The sequence below is a fragment of the Apus apus genome, chromosome 6 (genome assembly GCF_020740795.1).
Source record: "Apus apus isolate bApuApu2 chromosome 6, bApuApu2.pri.cur, whole genome shotgun sequence".
In the NCBI taxonomy this organism is placed as follows: Eukaryota; Metazoa; Chordata; class Aves; order Apodiformes; family Apodidae; genus Apus; species Apus apus.
In genome coordinates, this window is record NC_067287.1 from 6,638,500 (window position 1) to 6,651,361 (window position 12,862).

Here is a 12,862-nt window from a genome sequence, read left to right on the forward strand (position 1 = left end):
GTTCACCCAGAAGGGCTGTGGTTCCTGGCAGCTCCTCAGGACCCTGACCTCCTGCTCCCTCCAATGCTGAGTAACACCTCCCTGTGTAAGGGTGGCTACCATGAGGGCATTAGTTCGCCAAAGTCTACTAATGACTGCATGCTTTTTTTTTCCCCTCCCTTGTTTCTCTCAGCCAACTCAGAATGACCCCACTCACGTTACCTTCCTTCAGCCAGTGCATCCCAGGCTCTAGGCTGATCTGGCCGCAGTAGACCTCCCGGGTTTGGATGCCACCTCCACAAAGACCTGCGTGCTTGTGCTGGCGAGGGTCCAGCTGGTCAAGGAGGAGAGACACCTGGCAAGTTTTCCATTCAGAAGTCCTCCAGGCAAACCTTCAGAAATAAAAGAGAGCAGGTAAAACAAGTGTTTTGACAAGACTATGGGTGAGGGAGTGGTACTTCTATTAAATTACAATTGGTTTAATCAGCAGCACTTCTCAGTTCAAAACAGGAACGTTCTGAAACATCTTTAAGGCTAAATTTAGAAAATATTAAGAATTTGTTATTTGTCTTGTGTACTCGTGTAAAATTTTTCAGATTGTGTTTTGAAACATTAAATCATCCTGACAAACACTTTTAGCAGGGTGCAAAGACAAAAAGAAGATTAAGAGGTTCGATTAAGTGCAAAAAAATAGTTTTCAAACACGTAGCTCAAACAACTAAACCACCTCTCTCTGCCAAGAGCTGAGCACCTCACTCTGAAATGCACTTAATAGCTAAAACCCTACATATGTCAATGGAGCTCCAAGCACCAGGCAGCTTTCCTACAGGTGACAGCTTTACAAACACCTGGGGCACTACAGATATCTTCAAGGGATTGGCTGAAGTAATTCAGTTCTCTCCTTTTGGTTTCCAGAATTTTTCTAGATAAAAATATTTTAGTTCTATATTCACTTCACACCTACAGAGCATTAATGGTTTTCAGGGAAGGTAACATTCTTGGGTACAGATATGTGAATGCTGGACAGATAATTGGCATTGGTATGTGCCAGCTTAAGTACCACGAATAAGTTCCTAAAAACTATAGGAAAAACAGTATTGTGTGTCAGCAGAAAGCAAAAATTATTTCCCTATCATATCTGAAAATGCAGAGCATATTTCTAATACAACAGTTTTCAAAGGCATACTTCATTTTGATTTACAGGTCACAGTTTCAGCAGAGTAAATAAGAGCCCAAAGTCTTTCTTCAGCTTCCCAAACACACAATATTGTTTTTATATCCAATCTGTTCACACTTCTGCTTTATTCCTTTGCTCCTCTACCTTTCATAGCTTACTTTTTTTCCAGACAATCTCTGTTGGCTTTTATGTAATGTAAACTATGTACAATAATTTCCTTCTTTTATCCTCAAGACAACTGCTGTCTCCTCTTACAGCAGATCCATGGTTCTTAAAACTACATCTGTTAGTTAACCTGCTGACTGCTCACTCCAAGTTCAAAACCCGTAGGGCGCCTCTGCAGGAAAAGCCTTCCATGTTGTGGCTCTGTGTGTTCTCCGCAGTGAGTAATCTGTTCCTGACTATGGCAAGGAAACACACATCCCAAAATTATGTGAAAAATAAACACATTAGCTTGCCTGAGCACACATCAATGTTCTCTTAACCTCTTATATTGTAAGTATGGGCATAGGAATGATTTCTAGCCACAAAGCACTTAGGAATTTTGTATCATACTCACAGAAAACATTTGCGAATACTGCCAATTACTTTTAATTTACAGATACTTCTCAGACGAGCTGTCACACTCTCTTAAATAATACACAGTATCATGTGCAAATCTGGATGCACTCACAGGGTTTTATTACCAACAGAGAAAACAATAAAGAACACACTTGTCACATGACAAGCATGAAATGCTTGAACTCCCACAACATATAAAGCACAGCCATGAATTTCCTCTTCTAGTAGTTCCTTCTGGGAATTCCTAATCACATTTCTTGGGCCTGCAGCATTAAATGCAACCTTTCTCTTCTAATAAAGGCAATGAAAAGTGCTCTTCATCACACACTGGGTGAAGAGGATTCCTCCTCCACACTACTTCAGGGCATCATGTTCTGCAGATCCACACTTTCAAACTAGAGGCTTAAATACAGAACACACACATCTTTCAGCAGCCATGGAAATAGCTGTTTTAAGGAAATAGTTCTTAAACAATAATTGACTAAAGAAAAACTCATTATCAGTACCTGACTTAGATACTCAGCTGAGACCTCTGGATCCTAAAGACTAATTTCTAGAGGTGTGAGGACCTGCTTCTCCTATTCAGCATGAGCTGTGGGAGTTAACACTTATGAAAATTAGGCCATCAGTGATTAAAATTATGCAAAATACCTAAATCTGAGCTCTGAGATAATTAAACTTCATCAGCTCCTGAACCTAACAAAAAAAAAAAAATTTCCCTTTAGATATTTTAACTGGCTACTGTGCACTGGCTACTGTGCACACTGTGCAGAGCAGCCTTTAATGAACAGCTACCAGGAGCTTCAGCCAAAACCTGCTCTGCTGTGAGCAGCTGAAATCCTCAGCCCCAGCAGCCCATCTTGCTTTTTTTCCAAGCCAGACATGCCCTCAGCTCTCCAGAGTTTTTACCAATACAAATCCTGACCCCCACTGGTTGTTTAAAAGGTCCACATTTTCATGGCAATTAGTAAATCCACTACACTAGAAACATATCCAAGGGATTGCTATCCCACGGAGTGGGAAACATAATGCAGGATCTTTCCGGACAGGCACAGTGACCTCAGAGAGCTTCATGCCAGACCCTTTGCAGGGTTTGAAGCAGCATGGCTGATACTTGGTATTAGTCTGCCCATCTGTGGACTACACTGAAGACAATGAGAATTAACATGACTTAACAAAGAGAAACTGCATAATCTCTACTTAAATTCAATCAGAAGCTTGTTAATAGCCATTAGTAAGGAACAGAGATTACTGACTGGCAGACACCTGAGGGTGTTTTGTAATTTCAGCAACTTCAAGCCAGTACTTGCACATTATTAGCAGTATCTAGAGTGGTTTTATCACACAGCTGTAATTTCTCCAATTGAGCAAAGATGTTCAAAGCCACCAATGTCACTTTGGTCATTCTGTTGTAAGAGCAGACCATGCCACTGTACCACCACTGAGCTAGGGGGTCCATACCATCCAGTCACCTTGTTCTCTATCCCCAGAGGGTGAAGAGCGTGGTAACTCAGGATGTGGAAGGTACATTATACATACTGCATATGTCTTAAAACTTTCCCATTTTCCATTATTTCCCTTTTGAAAGCTTTGAATTTCCAGCAAAGAGGGTGTTGGTTTTTTCCTAAATCCCTGTCTCGTAACATAGCAACCACAACCAAAATCAGAGATTTAAAAACATAATCATAATTCTGGAAAATCTACCTATTCCCAGTCAACATGAAAAGGATAAAAGTGGTATAATACATTGATTTAAAACTGATGACTCAGTGACAGCTGTGCAACAAACAAGTGCTCAAGATCATTCCAATTTATAGTAACCTCTTGCTCTCTTTAGTCTATAGGACTTATGCTTTTAGTGCTTACACAAGTTTTATACCTCAGTACACCAATTCACTTTAATTGAACTATCCCAAATTTATATCACAATAAAAGAAAGCAGAATCACCTCCTAAGGACTTAAGCTTTTTAAACACATCATCTAATCCCTTCAGAACAAATAACTAAAAGTACAACAAAGAACAAAGCTCTGGAGTCAGACATGCAGTTAAAGTGGTTTATTTTCTTGCATTTCAACTATTGATTGAAGAAGTTATTGTAAACTTCAGCCATAAAATTAAAAGGCCTTCCCATTTAACAGCAATTTACACTATTTGCCGTGTACCTGTGATGGGACCTTTAGCCTGCAGCCTCACCATGGACACAGAGGTAATACTTAACAGAGTAGTTTGATTTATTTTTTTTCCTCTCTGGATCCTTTTAGGAGCCTGGAATATAACTTCACCCACCTCCCCCTGCTGAGTACTTGCAGAGGAAAGTGCTACCTCTCGAGCTGCTGCTTTTCTGTGTTGGTGGATGTAGCCCACAATATGCACCTCCATTCAGTCATGGGGTGCTCCCTACCCTTGCATTAAAAAACACCCTCTGGAAAAGCCCCTTCCTTCTCCTGCTTAGATACTCACTCCCTTCTGGTCTATGTCTTTACCTCTTTGCCATGTTTGGAATGTGCTTTGGAAAATTCTTGCCCAAAGAATAAAGCTTAAAGGAAAGGCTAGTAGTCTTAATATCAACCAAAAAATAGTAAAAAAGAGATTTCCAGGAACTGGGAAAGTAAATAGGATTCTTACCTTAAAAGATTGTAAGACTTAATCTGATCAGGGAAACACAAGTCAGAAGGAAAGAATTAACAGTTTGTGTTCAAATATGACAAATGACAGAATTTTATTGCTGATGCTGAATTTCCTGAAATTCATCATCTTCTTCTAAGGGGAATAAAGAAAAGATAAGTATTTGGTAAACCTCAGCAAAGCCAAGGTGAGGTGGCATAGATTTAAGGGGGGAAAAGCATAATCTTTCTAGGTATCACACTGCAAAAGAATATGATCACATAAGAACAGGAGCATCAAAGACTTCTTATATTATCTTATAGGGATTAACTCTACATCCTTCTATGGTTGAAAGATACTGCTTTCCATCTGAAATATACCCAGTATCGCAGTCAGTGTAAATAATACACTTTAAAATGTCTAGCTACTGTTAATTAACACAAAATTCTGGCCCCAAACCCGCGGCACATAATGCAGCATTACACCTTTTCACTCCTGCTCTATTCTGCAGTATTGAAAGGCCAAATCAAAGTCTACTGACTAGGTGCTACTGTAAAATTCTCCTCAATGCATAGTGTGAGCAGGTCATAGCCCACCCGCTGCATTTTGAGATATCACATCCCCAGAAATAACAATTAACTAAATACCAGAGTCAACTGGGTTTTTTTGCAATATTTTTCATTAAGTGGCTCTATTAAACTGTAAATCTAATGTTATTTTTCTGGGCTAAACTTCTTGGGAAGTTTATGCCAGCTTATGGAGATGCTTCACAGGAGATGTTGCCTGACAGACTGAAGGTGTGCAGATATGGCAGAATGGGGAAGGTGTAAGGGTTCCCAGGCTCATACAAACTGGCACACAGCAGTGATACACTGAAAGAACAACAGGTTTCCTTCTACATCAAGAGTGGCACCACAAGAAAATTATCAGTGTTACGCAGGTTCTTGCCTTTTGGGCTCTTCCGACTCTACACCAAGAAAGCTGCAATCATTTCTACTTCTACATAGTGCAATGACAAAAAGTAGAAGAACTGAGAAACCACGGACAGATACGGGTCTGTTCACTCCCTGATTAACTCCCAGCCAGTCTACCCCAACCAAGCGTCACCTGTACCCACGCTTCTATACAAAATCAGTGAGACAATGTGTTCATCTATTGTCTTTGGAATTGATGTGTGGTTGGGCAGAAGCAGAAATCACTCAATAAGAGCCTTTTTGTAGGATGTAATCAAGCAACAGAATATTTTTTTTTATACTTCCTCTCTTCTGCTAGCAGGGTGCATAAAAATGATGAGAATTTGATTTTGAATGAACTTAACAATATGGAGGCATTTTTACAGGTTACGCCTTCCTAAGAAATGTATCTTGCAAAGTCTTCATCAAAGGTTTTATCAGTACCTGGCAAAGCCCCAGAAACCCATGACTTGAGCACTGAATAGATCTTCTATTAAACATTCTCATTCAGAGACAGGGAGATCTGTCTGCATGCAAATAAAAATTTTATCAATCTCAGAGCATTTTACAGTCAATCTCAGAACACGTCACATGAAAAATTAAGCAGTGTTTTATTTCTGTTGCAAAGCAAACTGGTAACTCCCCTATGCTAGCCTGGCCAAGCATTATGGCATGGATTTGCAGACCAGAAAGGGGAGATCTTCAGCTTCTGTCAGACCAAAGATTACCACACACCAAGCAAGCACTCAGGGACTGGAAAGTTTCCCTATTCAAGGAGGACCTGGAAGGAAGCAGAGTCAAGTCCAAACTACTGCCTCTGACCAGTTCCCATTTCCCTCAAGGAGGACTGGTATTTTTTTATGGTTAGATGAAGGGGACTCATTAAACCTTACATGAAAAATACAATTTCAAAGCAAATAAAAGCACAGCCATGGAGATCTGCCCAGTCTGTGTGCAGCTGAGGAAATTCTCCAAAACAACAATCAGTACAAAAGCTCCTTCAGAGAACAAGGGTATCTGCTGTTAAGTTTTAAAATTGGAAAATTTAAACTGTAGCGGGTAGAATTTGAATTATTTCTATATATAAGTGTAATTATTATAACAGCAATAGCAACAATTACAAGAATATTACTAACAGTAAATAATGCCACTAATCATAATTAATAGTGACCGAATCAATGATCTCTTAGACACAGAAGAAAGCACGACATGCGACTCCCTCCACACACACACACTGGGCAAGGAAGGTCTGCTTTGCACAAAACAGTCATCAAACAGGGGCTTTGCTCTCAAAAACTGGGCTGAAAGCACCTGCCATACCTGGGGCAAGGCTGCAGGAGCTCCTTCCCTCCCATGCTGCAGGCTTCCCTCTCTTCCAGCTCCGGGCACTGCTTCCCGGCGCCCGCTGCCATGCTCCGCACGCTGCGGCGCCGGCTCCGGAAGCCTGGGGTGAGATCTCCCCAGGCACAGGTCTGTGAGCAAGTGCTCCATGGGGACCACTCTGATGTTTCACAGTCTTTAGCGATGACACAGGACTTGAAGGTCAAAGGGACAGCATCTTGAATGCAGAGGCTGCAATAAGAACATAGTAAATTTGCTGAGAAAGTCTTGCTTATTTTTTTATATTTCTTTATTTTAAACCAAAGCCCCAGATACTTCAGCCTAAGTCAGGGTCTGATCTGAGTAGAAGAAACCCATGGTCACTTGGGGTAAGTCAGAAGACCTGCATCAACACCAGTACAATGAAAATAAGAGGAGCCATAATGCAGTGCACATAACACACTTCCAGGGATTTCTGGGTGCAATCTTGCATCCCGAGTAGTTTGCAAATAACACATCTCATTTATTTCAACTTAAAACAGATGTGAAAGGCACTAGATTTGCTCCCGTGCAGTTAGGATTTCACATTATGAAAAATAAAAGCCAATCCCAAGAGAAATGCTGCCACTGGTAACCATTCCCATCACCCTGCACACAGGATCAGCTGCCCAACATCTGTCCATCCATCCAGGAGTCAGCACATCCCGCTGAGCAACGCAGCTCTTTTAAAAAAGGACTAATAAGAAACATGTTGACTTTGCAAGGCTGCCATCAAACAGATGCTGTCAACCAAGGTCAGAGGGTTTTCAAACCCGACAAACCACCCGAGACCCTGGCATGCTGCAACTGTGCATGTATTTTGGGACTCAATTACTCCTGCTGACATCAGGACATGACCCTCATTCGTTTTGTAACATATCAAAACACACACACAAGGCCCAGTGCAACATATAGCAAAATTTTAAGACCTGCCAACTGTTGAGGTTTGGTACCAAGACACAAAGTCCCAGAAGACTTCCAAAGTTAACAACAGCTTTTCACAGTATAGAAAAGTATGGCAAATAAGCAAATACTTCTGGGAGGAGACAAACCTCCGGATGAAGGCCACCATCCTTCCTTGCTCCTTTACTTCTGTCTCAGCCAGTCAACAGCTCTCCTGACTGGCACATGCTGGGATGGACCCCACAGAGGCTCCACCTCATCCCAGCCACAGATCAAGCAAACAGCCACCACTCCCAGCAAGGGAGAAACCTTTCTTGTCTCTCAAAAACCTTAGATAGCTGAAGTAGCAGAGCAGGAAAGAATATACCAAAAAAGGACTGCGATACATAGGAGCAGAGATGTCACTGGAGCACTGTGAATGATGGGACAGGACAAAAAAGTTGAAAGCCAGGATAAAGGAGTCACCAGGAGAAAAGATTCAGTGTTATGCTGATGTCACAAACCAGTCAGTGAAATTAGAACCATGCATGAACTGGGTGTGAACTCTCTCCAGCCTCCAGTTGCTCACAGGCAGGCTTTTGCCAGGTGTTCAGAGCAAATAAACGTACACTTAAGAGGTGTGAAATCCGGAGTGCTGCCCAGGAACAAGCCATTACCTCACTTGGTATTACTTACAGCACAGTTTGACTAACTGAACTTTATCTAAAGAAAAGAGACCAAAGCAATCATTTGAGGATTGCAGGGCAGGGGAGCACAGAAGACAAAGGACATTAAGTCGTTTCTCCTCCAGTCTAGAAATTCATCCCATTTTCACAAGGGTCAACAGGAATATTCCCACTGACACCTGAACAAATCTGACTAGACCCTCAACTACCATCAAAATACAGCAGTTAGTGGCTTAAATCTGTACTTCAAACTAAGAAGGGGTAACAACTTTTTGTCTCAGTTTCTTTGCCCAGAATAAAACTCATTAATCTCACAGGTGCTGTGAGGATGAATTTACTAGGGTTTATTTTAACACCTTAATAAAGCAGAAACAACCTGTGGCACGACCTCCTCGAAATAAAAATGTCTGGAGCATTAATTTAGGTCGAGTCACATGAATGTTAACTTTAATTCCCTTTTAATACTTCTTCACAGCATTAACAAGAATTTCTGCTTTTGAGCAGATAAAATAGTAGCACATACAAATCACTGTTCTAACCAATGGTACTAGAAAACTGGAGTTTACCTAAGAACGCAGCATGGAGGGTAACTAATCTTGTATTTAGAGAGCGCTCAAAACCTCACATTCAGATCCCAGCACAAAAACCCCAATCCATTTTTGAGGCTGCACCACTGTAAAGGAGATTTAAATCTGGCCTGATTTTTACTGAAATACCAAGCAAAACCAAGCCTTTAAAAATCTGGTTTGGGGTCTTCTTTAAAATTAGTACTGCTAACCGCAGTGCTTAGCAAGACAACACCTACAACACCTCTCCTAATAAAAGTCATGTCTGCCCAGCAATCATCCTTGCTATTTGCAAAAGCCTTTGACGTATGCAAAGGCTGAAGAGCTGTTTCTTTCCCTGGAAATCCCTCCACAGCTCATACTACAAAAGGCTAAAGAGAGAACTTATTTGACCTCAAGGTGAACAAGACATGGAGCCGGCAGTTTCCAGCTTTCTGCTCAAGATGCTTTTGAGGGAGAATTACTCGCAACTGCCCGACAGAAAGCGAATCTAATTAACTTGTACCTACTCATTCACACCCTCAAAGCCAAATTAATTGTGACACAGAGCAACACAAAGACAAATGTAGAAACATTTTTTTGCATGAAATTCAGACACAGCCTTTCATGTCACAGATGTATTTAGGATAATGGAATACAGTTAAAACCCAGTTGTGCAAGACAATCACTGCAAAACCAGACGTGTATTTGCGCTGCTGTGTCTGTATCCAAAGTGGCAGGAAGAGGAAGGAACTCTTGAGGAAGGGAGATGCTACATAAGCCTTGTTTTTAAACTAACTTTCCACTTACTGATGTATCAGGTCAGATCTTCCTCTGGGAATCAATCTAGTAACTGTGATATAGTAGGGTACTTAGGTGATTGATGCTTTTTTTCTATGTTACACGCTTGGATTGATACTGTAAAACTCCAGGAGTGGTTTCACAGCCCACATTACATGGCCTGCATTGCAAGATGGATCTGTCACAGTGAGCAGACAGCAGCAGCACAAAGCCTAACCCTCCAGAGTGGCAGGGAGTCCTCTTACTCTCTTTTGTACTGAAGGGGGAACAAACCACATATTAAACAAACCCAAACACTAAAGCAAAGGAAACCTACTCATGCCTCTTTTACACTCACAAAATCACAGAATCACAGAAACAGAATATTAGTGGTTGGAAGGGACCTCTGAAGATCATCAAGTCCAAGTCCCGCAGCTACTAGCAGAAAAGGAAGAAGAGGATGAGGAAAAGTGTCCCCATGACCCAAGCCCACTGCACAGCCCCAGGTCCCCAGGATGGTGCAGCTGCAGGCTGCTGCAGAAAGAGCAGTGCTGCTGCTCTCCTCATCCAGCTCCAGCCACCTTCTCCCCCACTAGATACAGGAACTGTGCAGCCCCAAGCAGATCCACACAGCTTTCTATTCTGGACAAAACATAACTCACCAATAAAGAGTCAGTTTTCCAACAGCTCAGTGCAACCATGCTACGTGCCTTACAGTCACACAGTCATCATGCCCACTGCAAGGAAACAAGTGGAATTGTGTCTATCAGCAGAAAGAAGGCGGAAGACCAGCCAGGAGCAGTGCATTGCTAGATCAAGCTGGGCACAGTACAGAAACAATCCCTGCTTTCCTTTCCCAACTGTATCAATACATATAAAATTAAAGGTGAATGCATTTCCTTACATGAGAGGATGAGACAGGTGGTCATTGTTGGGCAGTTTGTCCTGAAAGGATCATCTCCTGGAACGTTTCTGACTAATTACGAGGCTATCACCAGGCCCACACTGCTGTCGTGCCAGGAGGAGAGGGCACTGCTTCGGCAGCTCAGGTTGGCTCCTGGGAAGTGCCTGGCTGGGGAATGGATGCCTGAATCCATGCGGTACCATGCAAGATATCCTGAAGTGAGCAAAGCTACACTGATAAAAACACATTCTCATTTTTTTTCCCCTTTTTCTAAAATCTCTTCTGCAATCAGTGACCCAATCTTACAGGCTGCTGAAATAAACACAACCTGCTCTTTGCACTTGGCTGATAATATTAAGGGCCAATAACAGATACAGTCTTGCCATGTTTCCAAACACCTTTTTCCCTTAGGAAACTGGCAATCAGTACTAACAGTCACACTTTCAAGAGTTCACAATATATTTTAGGGTCCTCAAGAGCTGCCAGGGCTATATTTAATCTGTGCAGCAGAGGCTTCTTTGGCAGAAGGAACACCAGCACCGGGGGGTAATGAAGACAAGGAATATTTGTCTGCCATGAAACTGGCCAAAGGGAAAGAGAACTGTGAGTCCTATGATCCAAATTAACCCAGGGCTTTGGTGCCTTTGGTGTCACCAAAACTTAATGCACCAGATCCTCTGTTTCAATTAAAAATAAATGCTGACAGGCAATGTCTGCCTAGGCAGACATTGAAAACTCAGTGCTACAGAAGGAGCTTTCAAGCACAATTTGAAAACCAAAGAAAATATCCCAATTATTTGTGGACAAAAAAAGTTACTTATTGAAATGAAAAAAGCAGTCTTGTTTTATTATTGAAATGAAAAAATCACTATTCCTTTGTTTCGTGTTCTTTTAATAATAACAAAAGAAATGAGAGACAAAAATTCTAAAAAGAACACTAGAAAATAAAGCCTCCTTCTCACCCAATAGCTCAGGGATTTGTTTTCAAGCCTGAGCACCGAGGCTTGATTCCTACGTCTGCTGGGAGGAATGTGAACACACATCTTCTCTCCCAGATTTGGATCACAACTATTACATACCATATTACAACACAGCATTTCCACCTCTGGACTCTAAAATTTTGCATTCATCCAGAGAACATAAGACTGTCAACACTAGAAGCTGCAAGTAATTTTTCCTAAAAATGTACAACAGTACAGTGGTTAAGCACAATCCACCAGGAAATGGATAATGGAAATTCAAATTACAGAAGCAAGCAAAAGAGCTGAATGCTGCTCTACCTCAGCCCTGATGGATGGGTTATCCCTTGACTGAGTTTGACCTGAATTTTCACTTAAAAAGACAAAGTAAACAGAATTCCAAATCCAACTCTACTATATCACTGTTGTCATCATATATGCAGAACGCTTAGTGAGGACACACATCAGGCTAGAAAATCAGCGTAAGTTTATTTAGGATTTTGATGTCTAGCTATGGGCACTCATTTCACTAATGTACATTTTATTGTCTAACCTAAACAACTGGAAAAGAATAAAGAAAAAGTAACACAAGCCTCATAATTCAGTAGACTTAGACAACTGTGAGAAGACAGAAAACCAAAAGGAGCAGAAGTTGTAGCACACCCCTGTTGTGCAACTTTTTCAGAGAGTTTTTGAAATAGAATGCAATCTGAATTCTATCTGAAATAGAATGAAAAAAAAGAAAGCTTTTAAAAACAGCCTTTGAAAGTTTCAAATCAGATCCATAAAATCATTGTTTTGATGTTGTTCCTTTTGTTTCCACAAACATAAAGCTTCCACACCAAAATTGTTTCTGAGCAGAAATGGACCTGTCTCAAGGTCTACTGATGATCTGCTGCTCAACTGACTTAATTTCCAGTGTTTTCAAAAAGGCCTGTCCCTTCCTTTCCTCTTCCTTTCATTTTGACAAATGTAAAACCTCCAAACTGAAAAATATTTAATAAAAAACATTCCCCAGTTGTTTCCCTGATACAGCATGTCCAATTCTTCACACACTTGTGCTCCTCTCCAAATAACTCCTGTTGACTGTTTTTAACTCCAAAATTGCTAGTGTTTTCTCTCTCACCTTTAAGGCTGGTACAGACACACAGATCTTCATACAACCAATTGTTTAAATTGAAAAAAATAATTCCTTACAATGCACAGGAATCTCCAGCTCTTACCCGAGAGCTCACTGTAAAACTGAAGGGTTGTTTTTGCAGAGTTCAACAGCATCACTTAAGCATCAGTGAAAAACTAAAGACAAACATCAGGCACATTTCCCACCTCTGCTACCTATTCCATAAGAGAAAGAACGTGCCATCTGCCTTCCCCATCAATGGCAAACTTGTTAGCAAGGAGGTCCCAACAAATCTGCCAGTAATCCAGCATCTGTAAGAAGTTAATGTATTAGTCTTTAAAAAGCAGCCTG

At 41.2% G+C, this 12,862-nt stretch overlaps 1 protein-coding gene across 1 annotated transcript in view; it reads right to left on the reverse strand.

The window, feature by feature from the left end:
• THSD7B (thrombospondin type 1 domain containing 7B) overlaps positions 1-12,862 on the reverse strand; it is a 326,234-nt gene that overhangs the window by 197,336 nt on the left and 116,036 nt on the right. Inside the window, exons 6-7 of the mRNA XM_051624219.1 lie at positions 6,597-6,848; positions 202-371 (exon numbers count right to left, since the gene is read on the reverse strand). Of these exons, the coding sequence (XP_051480179.1) occupies positions 202-371; positions 6,597-6,848 (422 nt within the window). The remainder of the gene's footprint in view (positions 1-201; positions 372-6,596; positions 6,849-12,862) is intronic.